Below are 25868 nucleotides of genomic sequence, written 5' to 3' on the forward strand. Positions count from 1 at the left end.
ATATATATATATATATATATATATATATATATATATATATATATATATATATGTATGTAGTATGTATGTATATATATATATATATATATATAATATATATATATATATATATACGATATATATATATATATATATATATATATATATATATATATATGTCATGATATATATTTACACGGCGATCATGCTTGTATCCAAGCTCGTAAGTTCACCAGAAGTTGGGTGTCAAATTAAAGAGAATCTCAAACCAACACCAACTACGATATTCATTAAGGAACTACGATATTAAGGAATAGCTTTGACATCATGAAGAGCGAGAGAGATGCTTGCCATTCTGTTGTCACTAATGACAAGCCATGTCTTTCCGCTAGATGACGCGTCCGTAAGACGAGGCTATATCTACAAATCTTCTCGAGATGGATGACAAAGATATTCGTGAGATATTCAAAACAAAATACAGTAGTAAACGCCAGCGGTTCTCCTGTTCCAATTTCTCAATTTACTAAGAATAACGTATATTTATTTTTAATCAAGATTTTCACTATTGGAAGGTATGGCGTTCTAAGAAAATGAAGTCTTGAAAATGCCGCCTGTGAGCTACGCTCTCCTTTTTCCTTTAAGAAAATCCTTCCATATATTTGCTATTGTAGTTATTTCTAAATGTTGGGATTTCATCGACGCCATTTCTAACAAATCTGTACCACTAGTCAGGTCAAGTCGACAAAAATGCAGGATTAAACAGCTACTACATCGCTCTCTTATTACAAGCAACGTTTAAACTGAAATCGGGAGAATATGTCGCACTAAAGACGATTCCAGAGAAAGCGCGAGCTGTATTCCTTATAAAGAAAAAAAAAAAAAAAAAAACTGGTAATTTCATTGAGCTGTATTCCTCATAACAAATAAACTGTGGCAATTTTGTTTCAACACTTAACGGAAATGCATGCTTTCTAGAATTATGAAAGACAATACCAAAAAAGTAAGAAAAATAAAAAAGGCAAAAGGGAAAGTGCAATTCACAGCAATCAAGGAATTAATAAATCTATAAATTGCATGGTCATTATTTCCTACATTGTCGTAACACTGAGCACTGTAAATCCTCTAAGATAAATTATTTTTGAAGTAATTGGCCTGTCAATAGCTCTATTGTCGTTCATGATGGGAACAGGAGTTTTCGACGAGGAGTCGGGATTAATAACATTAAGAAAATCAGTTTATCCACTTCATGTTACGAATACGTATACGATGAGAAATGTGAGAATTAAAAAAAACGGGGGAGGGGGATGGATAATATAATAATAATGAAGATTAATGAATAATAACCATGATGATGACGATAATGTGAAAATGGACAAAAGCATTGATAACCTAATAACTATAAATGATGACGATGATATGACAGTGGACAAAGGGCACATAATAATACTACACAGACTTAAAAACGAATAAAGAATATTAATTACAATAATATACCATTTAGAGACATGCATAAATTATGAACGGAGGAAGGGGCAGTGGCATGTACATAACACGGTAAATGGCCGGAGGGCTCCTCCCCTTGAGCATTCCATAAAAGCATATATGGCCGCCTTCTGCTGCAAACGCTTCGCATTTGATCAACTGAATCACTTGAAATAAAGCTTTTTGATAAACATAAAAACGCGCGCGCGTACAACCACACTTCCATATATATATATATATATATATATATATATATATATATATATTATATATATGTGTGTATATATAAAATATATTACATATGTATACACTAGCTATATATGATATATATATATATATATATATATATATATATATATATATATACATGAATAACTTGATCACGAGTATATAAAACGTGATGCTATGTATAAATAAAGGTTTTTGCCACGAAGGAAAAAATGAAAAAGCGAGATAGCCAAGTACTTTCGGTCCTGTTCGGACTACCGAAAGTACTTGGCTATCTCGCTTTTTCATTTTTTCCTTCGTGGCAAAAAACCTTTATTTATATATATACATATATTTATACATATATACACACACAAACATACACGGATGTGCTTAGGGGTAATAAATTGGAGTGTTTTGTGGCTTCCTTCATCATGGTTATAACAAAAAATAGTCACTAAGATAACTGATATGATCCTAAAGTTATTCAGTCTAAAATTAAGGGTTTACTGGTACCGCATGTTAACGCTCTTGATTCAATAAACTATTCTACACTAAAAACACAAGGCCGCACATTTATGACCACGTGTGTGAGCGCGACTTCCGTGTGAACGGCTGAAAACAAAAGTGTAAGAAGGATCGTAAGTCAGAGCAACACAATCAGGAATCAAGAAGAATTAAAACATGAAAGCCAGGGTTATCTCGAGGCCCCTTTTCTCCGAGGGGCTTCACAAAAGAGACGAGTGTCTCTCAAAGTACGTTGATTAGCAGAGCCACAAAGACGCGAGCGCCTCGCTATCGGGACCTCGTAAACAAGACCCAAGAAAGAAGTGTATGACAATCAGACAAACCCATCAAGAAATACTCACCCTTCACTCTCCCACCCTGGCAGAACACTCTCGTCTCTGGCATCATCACGGCAGACTATCTTCGGGACCACAAAGGGCGCCATCTTCCTGAAGGAAGAAGAGAAGGGCAGAAAAGATCTTGAAGCATATAGCACTCCTGCGCGCTGATTTCTCCCCACAGATAACCAACCTCCTTTCGCCCAATAACATCCACAAAGTTATCTCAGTCTTGTAATACACCGGTATGATAGGTCGACTGCTGGCACTACTCACACACAATCTCTCTCTCTCTCTCTCTCTCTCTCTCTCTCTTCTCTCTCTCTCTCGTGAAGTGCTCTCCATATAATTGTTCTTCCTTTGTCATCTTCTTTCCCTATTTAGGGGAAGGACATCTTCTGGCCCAGGCAGCTTTTTTTCCCTTACTTTTTCTTTTACTTGTAAGGTTGTTGTTTTATTCTTGTAGATATCTTACAGATCTACAGAATGTGTGTGTTTGTGTTGGATATGTTTATATGGCTCTGTTACTTCTGGATGAAAATCGTCCCTAAATATTATAAATTATTTTTAATATTCCATAATTAATAAGCAATATATAAAAAAAATAATAAAGATGTCTCACAGAGGTCAAGTTACAAAATGCACATCGATCCAAAAGTGAAATTTTGAAAAAAAGAACGGCACATTTAAATCTTGATGTGGCTGACAGATACCAGGTAGACGTACACAAGGGAAGAATCACGCACGCTTGCGTACGTACAGATCGAAGGTCTCTGATCAAGCGTCGATTGCTAAGCGGCGCACTAATGCGGCTGCCACGGAGGAAAAATGAGCATTCAGCTCTATTTTCTTCGTGCCATAAAAGGAAGTCCAGGAAATTGCCAGACCTCGCCACGGCTATAAGTTAAGTATATCTTAGTTTTACCAGACCACTGAGCTGATTAACAGCTCTCCAAGGGCTGGCCCGAAGGATTAGATAATTTTACGTGGCTAGGAAACCAATTGGTCATCTAGCAACGGGACCTACAGTCTATTGTGGGATCCGAACCACATTTTATTGAGAAATGAATTCCTATCACCAGAAATAAATTGCTCCGATTCCGAGTTGGCAGAGCCGAGAATCGAACTTCGGACCACCGGATTGGTAGCCAAGTGCGAAAACCACTCGTCCAACGAGGAACTGCCACGGCTATAAAAAAAAGGGGGAAAAAAAAGGAAGGGAGGGGCGGAGGGAAGTTGACTCGCCGTTCGCACCATCGGATTGTCGTTGTCACACAACAATGTAGCACGCTCGCACGTCCTTGGGGAAATGCTAGGAGAGGAATCCTGGGCGTTTCATTATCACATTCCGCTTAGGGTTTATCGAAAGCCGGATGCCCATACAGCAGGCAGAGCGACTTGCAAACTCCCTCGTGCAATGCACGATGGGGGGTTAGAACTACGTAGCATTCTCCCTGCAAATGTTCACTGGAATACGCTGCCGAACGACAGACAGGTGTTTGAGATTCATATCGTTAAAACAAATAATGTCGTGTTGTTAATGCAATACATATATCTTGAAGCCATTTTGCAGTAAACCTGCGATGATTTACAATAGATACCGATGTTGTAATTCATCATTTCTTACATTATTTTGTAGTTACAAAAATAATTGTGTCATCTTGACTCAATCAATAAACTGAAAATCATGAGACAAATGGAGGCATAATAAACTAACCATAAGTTCACTTCCAAAATAGCAAGACTAAGAAGCAATCCCGGAAACGGACACAACCAACATGAGTTGGCAGAATGAATGCACCGGTGGGGGTACGAGGCGTGCAGCAGCAGCAGCAGCAGCGCACCGCAGCAGCAGCAGCAGCAGCAGCATCGGCGGCGGCGGCCCTGCTTGAAATAAGCTTTTAATAGAAATTCTGTATAGGTTTCATGCAACATATCTTTCTCTTCTATCACAATAAAAGCACATAAGAAGTTAGGGAGAGGCCGCTACTAAGTGAGATGTTGAGCCATGAAACTTCTGAAGTAAATATCAACCCAAGCTCTGCAATAAACACCTTGAATGTGGAGTCAAGTGTTATGGTCTCGACTAAATGAATTCACCTGGGTTAACGGATAGCCTCTCCAAATGATAACATCTTGAGATTATTCTCAAGCATGTGGACCAATTTTAAATCTACCAAAAGAGAACACAGCCAAATTGTTTTAAATACACAATGTAATACAAATATGATACAAGCGAGAAAAAGAAGCACGAGGAACCTCTGAGCACAAAGCAAAATCTTTTTTCCTTGGAAAACAACACCTGTTAACCGGGCAGCTCGCGCCGGAAAAGAGTGTGGATCCTATAAGTAAGGCTGACCTGATCTCATCAGACCGTGGTAGCAAGAACCGGTCTTTTGGTTTTACTTAAACACACAAATACATGTGTTGAGGCCATCCCCGTCGGCATCATCGCCGCTGAGGTATGGGATATAAAGAAAACCATCGTCCATTACCGCCAACACTGCAACGCCAACGCCATCTCTCGGCGTGTTTTACGGCTTGATCCTTGTGATTAGAGCGCCTTTAACGCCAACCCCTCGCTAGTAAGACGGCGATCAAGCGCCGAGCTGCTCCTAAACAACATAAAGGGAGTTCATGAATCCTACATTAAGACGCCGGAGGTTTCAGGAGGTTGCCATTTCATCCCCGCGAATGTCTATTGGACCTCAAGATATGTCGCATCTCCCACACATGATGCTATGGGAGACGGTTTCATTTCTCTCGCCTCTACCTTGTGATCTTGAGGAGGGATTAACAGAGATACAGGGGATTCTCTCTCTCTCTCTCTCTCTCTCTCGTAGATATATTTAAGTTAATTTTAATTTCTTGCCAATGCTGAACATCTATAAATTGCCAATTCTTACAAAAATAATAATTTCCTCTACATCTCTATCTTGTTGCTAGCCTTGAAGAGTGGCTAACAGCACGTTTGAAAAGACTTTATCTGAAAATACTTCGAAATCTTGCGCACAAAAAAGTTAGAAAAAAAATGTAGTTACCTCCCGTGGACAGTTATGCTAACACATAAGGAGAAGTGATGGGAAAGGACGGCTTTCCTAAGGGTCATCGGTGAGCTCATTTATCGAGCTGTTGTTGTCTATAAAAGCGGTTGGTGTGGGGGAGAATGGCATCTTTTTATACGGAGTCTGCGAAGAATGCAGTCATAACGACGAAGTATGGAGACATAAACAACAGTTTATGTACCGAGGAGAAATCTTCATAAAAGCCTGAGCAATATACTGAATGTCCTCTATGCTCGCCATCCAAGATTTTGCTTTATGTAAGCCAAAACAGTGTTAACTAACAAATAGAAACAAACAGCAGTATAATGTCATGGGCATAGATATATGCATTTGTGCTCATATTCACGAACAAGCGAAATTCCCTGTTAAACGAAGTGGGAAAAGGCCTGCCCATTAATTCTTGGTCGGTTAAAACGAACTGTGAAGTAAAACAATATTCCATGATTTCATTTTTAGCTGATCCTGAGTCATATTTATGGATCTGTGCTAAAGTGACAAGGACAGTAATTACAAGATTCTCTAGAATTTTCATAACGTGTAGAAATAAGCAGTAGTGGTCACGAGTAACTGTAATCCGATGTTTAACTGCATTATTTAAAAAGCTTTTGGTATAAAAATCAAACTAGACGCCTCCAACTGAGGGCACAGAATATCAATTTTGAGCATGAAACATATTACCGCTTTCGATTCACCTTAATCTTAACTTACGAATTAAAGAGTCCTCGGCTGCCCACGGCATGAATAGGATACAATCCATGACCTTAGCCACAGTACCTAATAGTCTTAACAGCGCCCAAGCTTCGTAAAATTCCTTATCTAAAGGACTGCCCTCAAAAGGCAAAACGCATCAACTCCAAAATCTTAGTTTTGAGAAAATCAATGATAAAGGTTTGATTCATCATAATTCTTTTGCTAATTTTATCTGCATATTGTAATTTGGTCAACATATGGGTTAACCTTAGTAGGAGTATTGTATTGCATTAAATTTCACAAAATGTTTTAACTAATACCCAAATTCGCTGTCCAAAGCAGACTAACTTTGTCCTAGCGTGGACATGATGCGTTCTGCTCTGAAAACCTTGGCTACTATGTTATTAGATAATTACGTGATGTGTATTTTTCTCATGTTTTAGTGATGAAATTTAATATATGGCATTTAAAGGTAAGGCTCTGACTTGGTTATTAAAACAAAAATATTGGACTCTGGTAAAGAATATTTATTATTTATTGAACAAAAATTCATATCTTTTTCAATAAGAGGCAAGAGAAAAAAAAAATAAATAACTTTGAAATAAAACTAATAAACCTCAATTTTGCACAATACATTTTATAGAAAATTAATCCAAAATTAGTTTTTACTTGAATGCTACAGTCTGACTTGGCATTCTTAGATTATTCCTAAAAAACTTCCTTTTCAAAAACTCAAAGAAATAACACTCAAAATGATTGCAGTATTAGTAATAAGAAAAAAATTATGACACCTTACTTTTCTGGAAATTAACCTGAAAATTAACCTCTAATTTTGGATCTCAAGGAAAAACAGTCTAATTTTATTTCAGATCAACATATATGACTCTTCAGCAAATCTTCGCTCCTAGAGTTTTCGGGCATATTTATCCAGAATCCTCTTCTGGTTTTAGCCATTTTGCATACAAGCTTCTCCACAATGTTTTTCTTCTTCACTGAAGATAAACCCCTGGGACAATTATCCAGGGGAGTCTTAAGGAGTTCACTTGATAGTTAAACAGTTTTTTTGATGAAGTTGCAAAATTGATAATTATCCATGCTGAAAGTTGTCTTGTAATGAAATCCTATTCCCCCTTTCTCAAACTTGACGTCTACAAGAGTTTCTAAGTATGGTATGTCTGTTTCTTCTTGTGACCTTGTTCTTCTCTGTTTATTGATTTCTGGTATCTTGAAAAAGAAATCCTTCTTGTTGATATCAAGGGTTTCTAGTCGCTTGACAGAGTTTTGAATGACCATTTACAGGTCTTCATAATCGTATATATCTCCTTGTCTCCTCAGGGACTTTTCAATATGGCCATGTATACCATCGGCAGCCATGAATGTGTGGCCTGCGGTTAAATATTTAAAATTTATGCTATTAACTTCATTATCAGAGTTGACAAGAATTACCATGGCATTATATAAGCTCCAATTTTTGTTTTGTGCTGCACAATTATCTGCCCAGAACACAAAGTCATTTCCACCTCTTTCCTTCTGGATAAGAGACAGATATGCATTAGTTATATGTTCTTTGTTTCTTCCTGCAGTTGATTCATCCCAGAGTACTGCATAATGTTTGTCTTTTGCTGTAGCCGTCTTCCCTTCCTTCGATTCTTTTCCCTTTATGCTGGCAAAAGTTTCATTGAAAACTATAAGGCGAGGAGTGAATATACAACTCTTTAGGCCGTCAATCATTGGCAACAATAGAACTTTCTGTAGATCTACAGCATAAACTCTGCTCGTTGAGTTCCATTCTTTTTCTTTGTCTTCATTGTAGGCATTCCGAGCTTCTCGCACCTTAGTAATGTGACTTGCTTGTGAATTATATACACTGTCTGTAATTTCATCCTCTTGAAGGTTTTTGTAAACAGCACATACATCACAGATGTCTTCCTTAGGCTCACCAAATCCAGTGTTTTCTTTCTTGAACACTGCATAGTATGTGCTGTATGTGCAATCATATTCTGGATTGTGTGACTTGAAATCTTCAAACATTTCTCTCAAGTTTGTTTCTGATAAAATGTACCTTCTGTTTGGCGCATGCTCCCTCCTGTAGTGAGATATTTGAGGATTGTACTTCTCTATATGTTTTATACTAACAGAGTGATCTTTCTTATTTGCTGGGATATGCCGGCCTCTTTTGTCAGACTGTACTTTGTTCATCCCCCCAATAGACTCTTTGGAATTTTTCAGCAGTTCAGCAATGACCCTATTACTGCTGTAACCAAGAGTTTGAATAAAGAATGTCTGGCAAACCTTTATTTCATTTCCTGAATTGCTGAGAAAGAAATATATAAGGGAGCACGTTTTTTCTGCACTTGCCGATGTTGTTGGTCTTTTTCTTTGGACAGGCATTTTACAAATCCTAGCGAGCAACCATTGTTTTTGTGTGGCATATTGCATATTCCAAATTCATCATGGATTTCGTATCTCAGCAAAGCGCATCATGTCCATAGTGTAACGCACTATTCTCCATGATGTGCTTCTTTCCTTTTCAGGCAAAATGCATCATGTCCATAACATTATGGAGTTGATGCATTCTGGCGCAAAAGAATGGTTGTGATGCATTTTGCCTTCAAATAATGTAGAAAACCAGTGGAGTTGATGCATTTTGCCTGTTTAAAACTCTCTTTACGGGCAAGATAGGATTAATCTACCTTCAGGATAAGATTGGCCTCTTTTTGCAGATTCCATTGATATAAAAATCTCAAAAATCGCATTTTTGGAGTTGATGCGTTTTGCCTTTTTAGGGCAGAGGACCAGTCAGGAGAAACATCTACTATCCGCAGAGAAGTCAAACCTCAATTTTATAGTCCATTCCAAGTACTAGGCTGTTATTATGGCAATGAAATGAATTTAACAGTTCATAACAAAAACACCGAACTTCTAGTTAAAAGCGCACCAAAACTTCAGAATTAATTTCGTGTAATTTAGATGAAAAGAAAAAAATGCGATATGATCAGCGAAGTCTTGCCTGAAATTTTGTCAGCAAGCTGTTACACAAATGTGTCAAGTGGGCAATATTTTGTTGACGATAGAAAAATTCAATCTCTTTACCTAAAACTATTGCGTCTTTCTAAGGAAGTTCACGAACAAACTCAGAATAAACTTAGCCTTTAACGATTGATGGCATTTGGTCATTTTCGGCGACCCTCAGATAGAGAACAACCTTCAAACAAGACGTTAATAACCTATCACAAGGTACACGCTAGCACTAATGAAGAGAGCAGCAGGCTAAGGGCGCGAATTCCTCGGCCATTTAACAGCTTTTCTCAGTCCAAGGATTCATGTGTGTGTATCTGGTATCAGCTTCACGTTACCTCTCTGTGAATGTCTACGTCTCCTGTTGATATTTGCTACGAGACAAGACAGAGTCCTCTCTGTTACAGGTCACTACTTTAAATCTCAGCTAATTAACTTCCCAGTGGTGCACGAAGTTCAAGGTACCTTGAAACGAAGTAAATACATAAAAACGCTACATCAACAACTTATGTTATCAAAAGCCTTAGATAGCTTGCGCGTATTACTGCTGTATATAAAATAAACATGGCCCTGCGCTCTTCCTATGATAGTGTTGTTTATATAAACGGGATGATATTTGATACAGATTATCTATCATGGGCCATAGATGATAGGAATTTATGCAAGAACTATGGTATGAATAAGGAGACTGAATCTTGCTAAAATTAACATCCTTTGGTATGCTTTTATCAACTGCGGCGTATGCAACAGTTCACACTACCAGGACTGACGTAACAACACACCAAAGTAATACATAGATCCTGATGCGCTACAAAACTTTTGGTCGATTAAAGATAGGCGAGTTTTACTGGTTTGAGGAAACTCGCTCATAAACCATTAGAATGAACGGTTCACCTAGTCTAGGTCTAGAATAACAAAAACAGGGTAACAAAAAAGAAAAAAAAAAGTTGTCTAAATACTGCTCAAGCAAATGTAGTAGGTTCTCTTTTATTGGATTTTTTAAAAAGTTATATTCACCAACATGCATGCGTGATACAACAATACATACAAGCTAACGACACACACATACACAAACACACACACACACACACACACACATATATATATATATATATATATATATATATATATATATATATATATAATTTTTCCAGATTCAAATATCCTCCACGCGGCACTAGATATACAATTCATTATTGCAGCCTTGTCTTTTATTATGTCGCGCTTTCTAGAAATTTTATTGTGACCAAATTATCAAATGATTTTTCTACACTTGAAGTTGGACCGTTGGAACTTAATTATTTGTTTTTGCTGTCTTTCTTCGTTATTTTATTTTCGTTTTTCTTGGTTATTTTATTTTCGTTTTTCTTGGTTATTTTTTTCGTCTTTCTTGGTTATTGTTTTTTTCCAATTTTTTTTTTTTTATTTTATTCGTTACTTCTAGTTTCCTCGCTGGCCGTGTGGTTTTCGAGCTGGGCTGCCAATCCGGTGGTCCCAGGTTCGATTCTCGACTCGGTCAACGCGGAATCAGAGAAATTTATTTCGGGTAGAATAGAAGTTCATTTCTCGATATAGTGTGGTTCGGATCCCACAATAAGCTGTAGTCCCGTTGCTAGGTAACCAATTGGTTCCTAGCGACGTAAAATATCTAATCCTTCGGGCCAGCCCTAGGAGAGCTGTTAATCAGCTCAGTGGGTCTGGTAAAACTAAGATATACTTAACTTATTCGTTACTTCTAAATTTCCTTTATTTCGGTTCCCATAGGTTTGTAGCTTTTTTCTTTTTAAAGTTCGGCTGTACCTTCTTATGTAATAATAATATTGCACACACACACACACACACACACACATATATATATATATATATATATACTGTATATATATGTGGATATATTAGATGTGGATATATATATATATATATATATATATATATATATATATATATATTATATATATTTAAATTTGGGTGAAAAAAATGGATACAGAAAGAAAGAAAACCATACGCGCAAAGCGAGCCTGTGGCTCCGTGTCTGACCAACATGGAAGTAAGAACAACGTTAGGTAACTCATCCTTTTTGTTTCACCGGAGGTTAATGAAAATTCTTGTCAAGATTAACGACAAGGATAATCATGCTAGGATCCACTGTATTGATTAAACGCGAGGTGATAAAGCGTTTTATGACCCTGGGAGTGTGTGTGTGTGTGTGTGTGTGTATAGGGGTTAGAATTAACGAGTTGCTCAAAATCAACGGAACACCTTTAAAAGCAAAATGTTAAAAACAGAACAAAAAACAGAACAAAGAAGCAAAGTACATCAATATCATAAATAAAAATTCGAAATCTTAGATTTATTCAACAGAAACTGTGAACCGTTTTATACTAAAATGACCTACATGATTTACTGACGGCGGCACCATATATATATATATATATATTGTATATATATATATATATATATATAATATTTGTATATATATTATATATATATATATTATATATATATATAGATAATTTATATATATATATATATATATATATAAATAAAAAGGTTGTTCCATTATTCAGTTTCTCATCTTGGTTGCAACCCATCACATTAGACTAATTCCTAAGTATACATAATTCCCTAACGAGATCAACAGCAGTGCAATACATTTCAACTTTAGCTTTTATATGTGCAAGCAGAAAGCAAAATTCTATGTCCCATTTAACCAGGTCCTTCCTCTTTGTTCTTTCGCATTTAAACAGAATGGTAATTGTATCGACGTGTCTAAAACGAATCCTGAAAATCTTTACGTTCAAAACCACCTTACCTTACAGACCTTACATCTTGTTCGGGTTGCCCCGGGTCCCTCAGTGTGAGGCACCTCTAATGTCTACCAGAGAGTTGCTAGTACATCTTCCGGTATATTTTGCATCTTCCAGTCTTGGATGGTCTGAGATGCAGTTTAGATATTTGTCGAGCTTATTCTTAAACACATCTACGCTCACTCCTGTTATATTCCTCAGATGAGCTGATAAGTCAGAGTCGAATTGAAATAAACTTTTACCCGAATGATTTGTGCATCCATTAATATTAACCGGTTACTAACGGCATTGGGTCAATTATTATTGCACAACGCTACTTCTCTCTCTCCAACAATCGAGTTTTCTGTACAATGTATGATGCTGTATGAAACTCAGCCACGGCCAGTGAAACTTTCAGGCACGGCCCGGTGGTGGCCTGTGTTGTTAGCACCGCCGCCAACGCGTTAAACTTGAAATAAATACTACTAAGGCTAGATGGATGCAATTTATTAAGTTCGATGATTGGAGGGTGGATGATTAACATACCAATTTGCAGCCCTCTAGCCACAGAAGTTTTTACGATCTGAGAGCGGACATAAAAAGTACGGACGGAAAGACAAATACTCATCTTAATAGTTTTCTTTTACAGAAAAAAAACATTCATCCCAGCAAAGTACTGAGCCATAGACCTAATACATTTTCTTCTCTTTCACAGATTCAAGCCCCAGCAACAGCACACGTAAGAGGTATTCAGCATCCCAGGAAATGATCTACGTCGCTATTCAACAGAAGAGACAAGTAATAAAACAGACTCAGGGAATTCAGTCAGATAATTCCTAACCAGTAATATAACATGAGAGCTAAAACGTCATGTCTCTATGGAACCAGAATTTTGTGAAAGTTAACAGAAAGTCGTAGTGTCATCAGTAGCTGTAAGACGCAATAGTTGTCAATGCTAATTCAAGTTATATAAAGTTATATAGAGACAATTCAAATCACTAAAGTCAGTTTAGATCTTACTCCCTAACCCTACTGAAATAAATAAATAAATAAAATTGATAAGTATAATACAACAGCTAACACATCTCCGTTGACTTTCTGATCTGAGCAGTAAAACATGGAATTAAGAACATAAATCTTTATAAATGAGAACATTGTAAAAAATATTACACAAGTGAAAATAGAAAAAATAACACAAGTGAGAAGTGATCGTACGAATAAAGTATTGAAGAAGAGGGCAGATGAAAGCTAGGAATCAGATTCAAAGGGGATGAGCCATCATCATCAGCCATCATGGGGCCTCCGACCTTGTTGCTTCTGCTCTGGCAGAGTCTCTTCTCAGTCGCCGCTCAAGCTCTTCAGACGGGTGAGTATAGGACTTCATGTATTGTGTTTCCTTATAAGAGATGCTACTCTTGCTTCAAAACTATATTTGGTTCACTTAAGGTAGATTCTTGGATGAGCCCTATGCTTACGAGACGTTTGTTTGGCGGCCGCTGATTGGCTGGTACCGGGAGGTAGGCAGCTTCCAGCCAGTCAGCGGTCGCCAAACAAACGTCTCGTAGACGTAAGGCTCACCCAAGAATCTACCTTAAGTGAACCAGCTATACACACTTTAATGTTGCATAACAGGACATTGGCAATCTCATCATTTCGAGTCAACACACAAAACCTATAATATACCGTCCCTTTCAACAGATATACATACATCTTCAGTGACCATTGACTGAAAAACAGTACAACCGGATGTTCTTTACTTCAGAAGGAAATTGGAAATATACCAAACTAACGCCCATCTTCCTCACCGCAGCATAGAACTATGAATGTATAAGAATAGTAAGATGGAAATAAAAGTGATTATCTTAAATGTTTGGAAAAAAAAAAACAATAGTTCAAAGATGAAGGATTCGGCTCAGGTAATGTTCATACCAAGGTTGGTAATGTTCATGCCATAAAATCACCTGTAAAGTAACAAATAGTCGAACGAACTTTTCATTAATATCAGATAAAGTGCTTCTTATGTGCTTTTAAAACACTATCAAGTTCGAAATAACACCTAGAATATATTTATTATTATTATTGGATGAAAACTATTTATATGGTACAAGCACACAGGGGCCATTGAATTGAAACTTAAGTTTCCGAAGCATGTTGGTTTCAACCTCCCTCCGCAGATCCCACGTTGCAGCAGTAACTGATCGCGATACAGAACCAGTGATTTTTCACCGGCCAGGGAGAGGCGCGAATCCTCATGCCATTCACTGGTATAACGCCATATACGCACAGTTCATCCCGTCAATTCCTGGCGTTTTAAAAAGGGACAGAATATCTACAACTTAACTTTAGTGCTGTGATAATGATAAAGTCCTGAGAAGAGCTTCGAAGTAAATGTAGCTTATAGTACCGTATAATACATGATAATGGCCACCTGATGAGAAGAGATGAGCAACACAGGCAAGAGAAGTGATGGACGTGGAGGTGGATGGAACGCGAAGGAGAGGAAGACCTAAGACCAGGTGGAGAGATTGCACTAGAGATGATATGAGGGAGACGGGAGTATGGGAGGAAATGACACAGGACAGAGGTAGATGGAAGAGACTCATTAAAACCGGCGATCCCGAATAGGGATAAAGTTGGGAAGAAGAGTACATGATTATGATTTGTAATGTAAACATGTCCGATAGTTAAATGGAATGAATGAATGACTGATTCGAACATTATCAATATAATAAAAATAATAAAAATAAACTGTACGTTCCACAAGTGTGACCAATGCTGAATCTATCAGACAACTGACAGCTTAACAAATGAGTTAAAATGTAGTACATAAAAATTTACAATGAGAAAGAAACTCCTTCACAATGGCTCTGGGGCAACACATCTAAGTATTATAAATCATGAAGAGTAGAGGTATTTTGACCAATGCATAAAAGGCTGACATAAATATTAATGACAACAGTACCTGGCTCTGTTCAATGGTTTAGAGCAACCAGTCACTTCTAATGGGCTCTTCAAAAGACATAATACTATTTTGGTATTATTTACCACAAAGGAGTTTCACTTTAGGGAGTTTAATATCCCAGTTTATCTGTCGTCGGCCGTTTTCCTTTTTCATCTTTTTAAGATTTGTAATTCGAACGTACTGCCGCAGACACTTGTGATAAATGTAGCCATTGTTAAAATGAATGGAACCAACGTAATGGAGGCCAATAAATACTGGCCTTAATGTATTCAGTAAAGCGCGCGTATGTCCGAAATCTGCGGTAAAGCACGTTGTCTCAGGTGAGATACAAGAAAATGCACGAAAGGATAGGAGCAGTAACTTTTCATATTCATGGTGATGAATAAATTCATTCACATATACGAAGAGAGAGAGAGAGAGAGAGAGAGAGAGAGAGAGAGAGAGAGAGAGAGAGAGAGAGAGAGAGAGAGAGAGAGAATTTTAAGGCAAAATGATTACAAAAGGACATCATGTTTACAAAGAACTAGAATCTAAAATGGCATTCAGAAAAAGAGAATCAGTCATTTACAATACGTAAATAATGGAACATAATATAAAGATTATTTAATATTTAGTACAATAGCTGATTCCTACTAAAACCTGCAACATACTTCAAGAACACAATTTGAGCGGCAATAGGCCAAAATAAGGCTCTAGTTCAAAGGACTTATTAGTTTACAGTAAAAGTAACTAGTTCAATAAAGCAAACCGAACTGCACAGATGTTCTCAAACAAATTTATAAGCTTCCTCTCTCAATTAAAGGAGCAGGCACCGCAACAAAACGAAGTCGTATAAATTTAAAGGAGACTATTTTTAAGTATTCCTTAAATACGAGATAAAGAGCATTTTATTGCTCCCTCATTATTTAAACTAGAGCAGCGATCAGCGGCCGTGAGGTAAGCGCCGTAAAGTTATGGCTGCAATTTAAATTCTGGCCCGGTTCAAGCAATGCTTAATCTCGCTTTGAAGAGAAGCTGAAATATGCGCGCGTGGCATTTTTATTTTTGGTAGCGCTCTCGTGCCTGACACAGCGCACAGCCATTACTTTGCATATTACTTCCCCCTTCATCTTGGCGGTTTTTCTGCGGCTGAATTCAAAGTTCTCGAGAAAAACGCTAAATATGAGGCCAGTGTCGCGCTAGACTTATGGCTGCATATAAAAATCCTTAGCGTCGAGAACTACTTCGTGTGAAGTTTCTGATTTTGATATCTCAGTACTTGTTTCATTATTCTTTTCGTTAAAGAGATAGGGTGGAAGGTTTTTGCTATAAAAACTTGAAGACCACCAAAAGCAATCTGATTAACGTATTTTCTAAAAATACGCCGACGGAAGGGAAAAGAAAAACGCAGGAAGCTTGCAGTAACATTGGGAATTCGAACACCCGATAATATTAACAACCGCCAAATCTAAATGCTTTGACATTTAATACATTTTCCAAAGGCGACAACTTCTCTCTCTTTCTCTTCGAGGAAATGGGAGCTTTTGCAGGAGTTTGAAACACATTCATGCTGGAATCTCTCCCTTTTTTTCAAGCTAGTGATCATGTTCTGGAGTATGACAGTGGCGGACAAAACGGTAAAGGGTGACAAAGGAATGGGGGAATGACAGATGGATATTTGACAGCGAGTGCAAGGATCGGAGACTTTTTCCCTCTGAAATTCGAGTCTCCAAAATAACAAGAATTATTTATAACTGCCTGTGTTAGGAACAAATATATTTTACACACAGACACACACACTCACTCTCAAACACACCCACACACATGCACACACACACACACACACACACACACACACATATATATATATATAATAAAAATATATATGTATATTATATATCATACATATACACATAATATATGTATATATATATAAACTATAATATGATATAAAATATAAGCATATATATATATATATATATATATATATATATATACACATACACACACACACACACACACACACACACATATTATATATATATATATATATATATATATATATATATATATATATACATAGCTATACCCGGCCACGCGTTGCTGTGGCACAGTCTGGTTAAATGGAAAAGAAAGTAAAGAGAAAGTTCCTTTCTCTTATTCTCTCTAACCATCACTGTCTCTTTCCCTCTTTCTTCTTACTAATACCAACTCTCTCTTTCTCTCTCCTCCCAAACAACCACTCTTCTTTGTCTGCCTCTCTCTCACACTCACTTTTTCATCTTTCTCCTACCTAACACCCTCTCTACTCTCTCTCTCTCTCTTCCTCTCCTCTTGCTCCTTTCTCTTACTCTCTTTTTCTCTCTCCAACAATCACTCTCCTCCCAAACATCCACTCTTCTCTGTCTCTCTAACCCTCCCTGTCTTTTTTTTCCTCTTTCTTCTCCCTAACACCCCGTCTACTCTCTCTCACTTCCTCTCCCTCTCATTCTCTTTCTGTCAACCCCCTTCTCAAACTCCACCCTCTTTGATGTCGTTGATGTTTACCCTATAGTATTATTTTCCAAATGATACGTCATATGCAGAAATTATGTATGACAAATTCGTAAACTAACTAAGTCTGCGGGCATAACCAGCTCCGGAGATTTAAAATTTAAAAATTTGAACGAACGAACATTTATATATATAAATAAATATATATATATATATATATATATATATATATGTATTATATATATATATATAAATATATATATATATATATATATATATAACAAATTGTATCTAACGACGATTTTGAATACCTTTACCATCTTACTGTATACACTATATATTCAAACAAATACCAGCGCATTACACACACATATATATTTATTATATTAAATCTAAATTGTATCTTACCATCTTAAAGGCGCGGAAAAAGCGGAACAATCCTTTTGGAGTGATTGCAAGACCCGAGATTTTCGGAAGCAGCAATTAAACTTCATCAAAGACGAATTACGAGACAAAGAGGCCTGATATCTTGGAGGAAATTTCTGGAAACCTTTAAAGCTAAATCATGATACGGTTATACAACTTTACTCTAAAAGCAACATTCAAGTCTTTTTTTTTTTTTTTTTTTTTTTTTTTAGAGGTCTTTAATTAAATGGTTGCGTGTAGGTAACCACGTTTAGCGAAATTATAAAAGAAACGAATAAAAGGTTCGATATGTATTCTGCAAGGTGCTCTGTATATTTAGTCTGGAAAGTGAGTTTCTGATCTAAAACCATATTAACACAACGGTATTTGGAGAAAAAAAAATTTATGTCCTCCAAGGTAATGTTTCGGAATTTGAATTGGAATATAAGATTTAGGCCAAAAGGCAAGCGCAGGGACCTATGAGGTCATTCAGCGCTGGAAGTTAAATTGAGAGTAAAGGAAGGATTGAAGATGTAACAGAGGGAAAACTTCGCAGCTGCATTACGAAACCGATGTTAGGAGAAGGTGGAAATTAAGTTGGATGAAAGATAAGAAGAAAGGAAAGGTAATGTTTCACAAACAGGTAAGCTGCTTCTAGAGGCTTTGGGTAATAATATGATCAACATCCCTCTTATATCGCGACGCATCGCAACGTCTTCTCCCCCAATAAAAAGGAGCGAGAAATAGCTGTTCGGTAGTGGGCAAATCGTTGCGTTCCAAGAGTGGTGGTCGGCAGTTTCGGTTATATGATAATGTTTCGAAGTTCGCATTGATTAACTGAATTTCGTTTTGAATATTGCGATTCACGATTTCTTTTTAGGTAACCACCATGAAATTATTCTATTTATGCCGGCCTTTCTCCTCAGCATGCAAATTTACAGTGCTGAAAACATGGAAACGTCATATTTGTAAAAGAAACAACAATTCTGCATTGTTAACGTTGACACATCAATTCATAACTCAAAGTATATTTCATTCAGTTGTTCGGCGCTTTCTGATGCTTAAAACTCAAACGTTGTGGCATTTGGAAAATAATGACTATACTCGGCTTTTTTCCATCTGTCCACCCGCCTGTGGTGTTTGCGTATGGTAACACTGCGTCCCGGGCTTTAGATAGTTACATTCAGCTTACATTTAACATTTATAATAATATCCTATTTCGCATATTAACGGTGTTATTCCCATACAGTAAATTATTAAAACACTTTTCAATTGCAAATGTACACTCAGATATCCTTTTATTTACCTTAAACTTACACAGCGTAACTATCTAAAGCCTGGGACGCAGTGTTACCATGCGAAAACACCACAGGCGGATGGACAGATGGAAAAAAACAGAGTATAGATAATAATATCACTGCAAGTCGAACGAAAAATAAAACAAGATTCCTCTCGTCATTATTACCTAGCACTGTTTTACCAAGCAAAGCTAGACTCGGAAAGTTTTCAAGAGCCTTCGACGTTAAAGCAATACGCCAGCGGAATAAAATCCTTTGTTCTTTGGCTTAATGCAGATTCCACTGTCTGGAAATAAGAAAATCTGCAGGAAAGAAAGATTTCAGTGAGTCTTCTTTTCCCCTTTTTTAAAGTATTTCCATTAGCAGGGAGAATGGCGTTTTTCCTGGTTGAGCAAGAGAGAGAGAGAGAGAGAGAGAATCACTACAAAGGAATAGTAAATTCACTCTGATTTGGCAAGCCAAAATGTGTTCCTTCATTGTTTTGCAAAAGCTGTAAACTGAAAAATGCTTTTGAGTAACGAGTTTTGTCTTAGTTTACACAGGGATATGCCTGTTGACCTGATAAATAAAGATGGTTACTGCACAGGCCGATGGGGCGAGCATACCACTGGCCTTATCTAAGCCTAACCCAAACAAAAGGAGAGCATATTGGAACGCAAGGAAAAAAGATCAGTCCCACTAATTTATGAATATGTCGACTTTCTATAATTGTCGTACAAGAATCTCGAGACAACAAACATCGTTAGCTGCTAAGGAAAACAGCCAAGCATCACATGTTCCTTCACTCATGTCACAAGACCTGCCCAAAAATTAAAAAGTTGAACAACCAACGAGCATTTGTCCTGCGATGACATTTCCTTTTGTGCAGTACTTGTGAACGCCAGGTTGTGCAAAAAAAAAAAAAAAAAAAAAAAAAAAAAAAAAAAAAAAAAAAAAAAAAAAAAAAAAAAAAAAAAAAAAAAAGTGTCACGACCCATATACGAGCCTCGCAAGCAGCCTTTTTCAAAAGGAGAAACTCTCATCACAGGATTATCAAGGATACAGTGCGAAAATCTCGAAAACTAGTCTAATACCTATCAAATGCTTTCTCTTGACAAAGTTATCCATTACCTGAAACGATCTCCCATTCATTGGATATTATATCAATGCAATTATGGGAGGCCAGCTTCGGCCATTCTTAACCGAGTTGAATCAAATGCCTTCTGTCTCTATAATCCATATAATAGTTGAAACTTTGCTTAGCCTAATTCTGGTCCAGCAGTTGGTTTTTCTAAAGCAGTTCATACCTTCCATAGCGCTCTTTTAAAGATAATAAGTAAGAACTCAGTTTGCTACACAAGCAGACATAATTAGGAATAAACCTTTATGGTCTATCCTCTTCCCTTCCATTCTAAGTTCTTATCTCCTAACGGAGGAAATTATTAGCAGGTACTACTGGGTAAAACTGAACTGTTTAAATAATTCCCCACAGCGGATATTGTCTCGTATGCATAAAAAATATAATTAAAATATTGGAAAGAAAAGTTATCCGTGCGACAAACGATGGCCCAGGTGACAAAATTGAGCTATACTTGTCGGTGGGTGAAGGGGTGCGTTAACAGTGTTGAGATATAACAAGAATTTCAAAAAATGGAGATGGAAACGGAGCGTGTAATCATAACATACAGAAAATTTCATGCAAGGGTCGAAAACTTGCTTGAAAGGCATTAAAGCAATCGTACCTGGTCTTTACTGGCTGCTGAACTGATATTACCTAAAAGTGTTATCGTAGCTATTATAGCCTATTGCAGGATTAGGGCATTTCTGTCTTGTCCATGACCAGTTGAGTTTTACACTAAAATCCTGGTTATACTCTCATGAAGAACCAGGAAAAACTTATAATATCAAATAATAATAATAATAATAATAATAATAATAATAATAATAATAATAATAATAATAATAATAATAATCATGAGTGAATTCCCTTTTCTTACACAAGACCAACTTACAACACACTACCAAAGACAGACCAACAGCGATGAGCGAAATTGAGGAGTGCAGCAGAAAAGTTCCGAATTGCATCAATATTCTGGAAGAGTCGGAATGGCACAAAGGAGAATGGGCATGTTCGAAAAGTCTCTTTAAAGAAGGAGCCAAATGGAAAGTTTTAAGGTACTATATCCTTGAACAAGAGGCCTAAAGCGAAATTGGGTTTGGGTAGAGGTCCATTGACGAAATAGTTGAAAAAAGGGGGAAGTTTTTCTTCGCGGCCTCGCCCACGCTGAGAGAGAGAGAGAGAGAGAATGGGATATCTGATGAGCTGGTAACAGGTCCCACAGAGGTAGGCTGAGGATTATCTCGTCGAAGCCCTCCCATTTTTAATCATATTATGACGATAATTATGTTTAACTAAGAACGTGAACTAATTGCCCACGTTTCTCTATTCTTTATCTTTTCCTCTAACTCTCTCACTCCTCGGCTGTGACTTGTTAAAGTCAAATGAAAACCAGTAACTTAATCGGCTGCTAAACTAAACAGATGCCAGATGGGCCATCAAATGACGTGTTAGGGTAAATTGATTCGCCATCATTACTATACTCTGTTTTTTTCCATCTGTCCATCCGCCTGTGGTGGTTTTGTATGGTAACACTGCGTCCCGGGCTTTAAATAGTTACGATATGTGTAAGTTTTAGGTAAATAAAAGGATATCTGGGTGTACATTTGCAAATGAAAAGTGTTTTAATAATTACTGTATGCGAATGACACCGTTAATATTAGAAATAGGATATTGTTATTATTGTTGAATGTAAGCTGAATGTAACTATCTAAAGCCCGGGACGCAGTGTTACCATACGCAAACACCACAGGCGGATGGACAGATGGAAAAAAACCGAGTATAGGTGTTTGCAGAAAGATGATATGAACCTTGAATCATTTGAATATTTTCTCTTAATTATTTTTCCTTATTTTACCTCTGGCTTGACCCAGATAGAGGCATTTCTTTGCCCATCTCTTTGGCCTATCAATTGATAATAAGACCTTTTAGAGGAAACACTTTTGGGCAACGTTTTTCATGTTATAAAAATATGTGCTTACCTTTTCATCCCCTACTTGTGATATCTCAACATGTCTCACATTTATGACCCTTCTAACTCCATATGTAGTAAGATATTCTTCGAATGGCTGCGTTAACGCTGCACTTTCTAGTGCTTTTGTGCTTGAATGGCTTGCAACTGCGTTTTACGACAAACAAAAGTATTTTAACCCTTCCTAGTTTACACCATGAGATTACATGAAAATATATTACAGCACTGCAAACCTGGTTAAAGGTCTCCCCCCCCCCCAAAAAAAAAACAAAAAAAAAAAAAATATTGTTATCTTAACATCTTATACCTCACCAGCCCAGGAAGCAGCGGATGACTTGGTCAGCGTGTTCTCATCCACCAAAACGTTATAATGCTAAGCATGCAGAGCATGACGTCGAGGAGGTGTTAACAGCCATATGAAAACAGAGCAAGGGCTGTTGGTGAGTCACAGACGTGGGTAATCTTGGAGGTTCCTACTTAGTGCCTTCTGTTCCGTTGCGGCTATTACAAGTTTGTAATTGCTACGTTTTAGTTTAGTTTTCTGATGAAGATACGGTGCCTAATCGTGTGATATCATTATGACAATGTCTCCTCGCAGTGAGAGTTGTGGTGAGAGTAATGGTTCTCTAGGCATACACCTAGGCCCTAGGGTAACTAACCATGCTGGAAACCATGATACAGCAAGCATCAGTGATGATCTCTTGATGGCCCGAATTATGTTCAGGATTAGCCATGAGTGATGATGGTAGTGATACTAGTGATGATACATGCATTAATGTAATGAAGGTGAGAATTAGAATAATTTTTATTAATATTAATATGCATATATTAAAATCAAAATAAGTTAATAAGGCAAAAAACAATAACAACATTTTACAGACAAATACCTTCACGCACAAAATAAGTGAAGGTTCTAAGTTAAAAACTGACACAGATGTGGTCAAAGGGATATGCTTACTTTGACGCCATTACTGGCAATGTTCAAACTGGCATGCGAGCAATGATCTTGCCGTCACCTCTGTCACATTTCCAGTTACAGAATAAACTATGAAAACTCCTTTTTATGTCATCATATACACCCAAGTCAGCCACTCATCATCATGACACAACACAACACCTCGCTTGTTATTCCACCAAATCTTGGATACATTTCAATTCTTACATTTTATAGTGGCCATCTTCATGCCAACAATAAATTTTGAAAGAATTATCAACTTTCACTAATCACTACCGGTCTTGCATAATTCTGCTACATACTTGTGTTCTATCTACTGCATTCAGCTACTCTTTAAAATAGTCCATGAACACAGGACTGCATCATGCCCTTTAGACTGCATCTCTGTTTGCATGTTTTACTACACAGCCGCTAAATTACCTTCTCTTGATTTATATAACCTTCTGGAACAACTACCCAGTCCATTTCCTCTGAAATGCTTGCCTAAATTGATCATATACCTCCACTGACTCCTACCATTTTTGTTTTTATTCACTTTTAGCTGTTATATTCATGGACATGTATACCTCAGCCTATTATTTTCCTGTCCCGCAGCTGCCATTCAAACCCTCCATTTATTTTTATACTCCCCTTTATTAACCTCTGTATTAAATATTCCACAATGGACTTCTTTTTATACCCTTTATGTGCCTCAACAATCTTGCATATCATGCACATTTCATGACACCATTCTTGCGTATTGCTATTTTTTCAAACTCTCTTCACTTTGATATCTTTTCCCTGTAGGCTAATTTTCTTCGTTGTAACCTAACACGAACGTCCTCACCTCCACCTGAAGCCATCCTTTATAACTAAACTACCTCCAAGGCTTCAACTTTCATCTACACTTCGACCTGGTAATAATCACACAGAGCTAAGGTCATGCAAATACTCACCATTGTATCCATAAACTTCGTTTCCTATGAAATCTGTAAAGATCCACGGGATTATTTTCGTGGCTCTCTCTCTCTCTCTCTCTTATTCGTCCCCCATCTCTTTAAACGCAAATTACACACACACACACAGACACACACACACACACACACACACACACACACACACATATATATATATATATATATATATATATATATATATATATACGTACTACAAATAATACCGTAAATAACCAACCAGTGGACGGAAAGTGCATGGTAAAAACTACTAGTAATAATAATTAAAAAACTCTTTACATTGACACTGCTCTTGTAATTATCAACAAAATATAAGAGATTTACAGGGTGACAGTGACGAAGGTACTCAAACAAAGTAAAAGTCACCTGACACTTCTTTTATTCTAACCAAGCAGGCAATTACAGTAAGTTCATCAGTCGTTAATATGATTAATGAAACAATCTCTTAACTCATTTAGTATGATACGTAAGTATTAATCGAATCATGAAATTAATTTTTGCTACCCATCACACTAAGCTTAAAAGACAAAATCCTATGAAAAATATACCACTTAACGTGACAAAAAAAAAAAAAAAAAAAAAAAAGAAAGATCAACACTTTCAACGGTTCATTACCACTAAGCGATAAATCAGCCGAGTGAGGTGGTCTTAGGCCTATCTCTCACGATCCGATCTTTTGACTTACACTGTACAGCTTAAGCAAAATTCTCAGATATATCATTACATGAACGTTAATTAGACATGTCCAGTCCCAGTAAAGCAATTTGTATCATATACAGTTACATGTATTGCTTCAATTTGTCTTGTTTTTCCACATCAATATTTAACTTTTCATTATCAAGAGATATTTGTAAAGTCAATAACTTTGTCCATTATCCTAACAAAATTACTTTTTCCTGCCTATTTAAATAGGCCTCATCTCCACTGCAGGTATTAAAATTGACGTTTAGTTGTGTATATATATATATATATATATATATATATATATATATATATATATATATATATATATATATATATATATATATGATGATTAGTTGGTTTTACAATACTCTGCGATTCCAATATGGTCAATGTCAAGGATATATTTTGTAATTGTTAAATTGCCAGATCTTACCCGTAAAACAGGTCAATAACGGTATGTAATTTTGGGAGAAAATAAATAAATAAATAAAAACTGTCGTGGAATGAATCTGAAAATTTAGGCACAATATTAGGTCATTCATCCATGTAAAACGATAGGCTATCTGTGCCGCAGGACAGAGGCAGCGAGACTCATCATCATCCAACAAACGCACACGAAAGACCACACCGAGAAGAATCGAGTCACGACTACGACTCTCCTATTATGATTAAGCGTAATGCAAAAATTCTTGAATGTCTATTTAAAAAAATAAGGTGCCCTATCACTTTGCTATATCTTATGTAATAAAAGAAAACAGAACCACATAAAACCGTACACACGCGTTCAATTCCTATCCATGTGAGGTAGACACAAGGAGTGATCAATGGCCTTCCATATGCACACTGCATCACCGAAAGTATATCAATTAACCTGATAGAAATTGGTACTTCATGCTTAAATTTCATTATTATGCTGGTGACATGCACCCTTACAAGCAAGCACAAAGGTAAGACGTAAGTGACTACAATCTGTTGGTCAAATCAACATTATCTAGATGGCAG

General features: G+C 36.8%; 1 protein-coding gene across 1 annotated transcript in view; it reads left to right on the plus strand.

Annotated features, from left to right (window-relative positions):
* The window catches only part of LOC135217115 (discoidin domain-containing receptor tyrosine kinase B-like), a 165994-nt gene that overhangs the window by 67800 nt on the left and 72326 nt on the right, over nt 1–25868 (plus strand). Inside the window, exon 2 of the mRNA XM_064252817.1 lies at nt 12785–13435. Coding sequence (XP_064108887.1) covers nt 13363–13435 — 73 coding nt within the window. The 5' untranslated portion in view covers nt 12785–13362. The remainder of the gene's footprint in view (nt 1–12784; nt 13436–25868) is intronic.

The sequence above is a fragment of the Macrobrachium nipponense genome, chromosome 7 (assembly GCF_015104395.2).
Source record: "Macrobrachium nipponense isolate FS-2020 chromosome 7, ASM1510439v2, whole genome shotgun sequence".
NCBI classification, from domain to species: Eukaryota; Metazoa; Arthropoda; class Malacostraca; order Decapoda; family Palaemonidae; genus Macrobrachium; species Macrobrachium nipponense.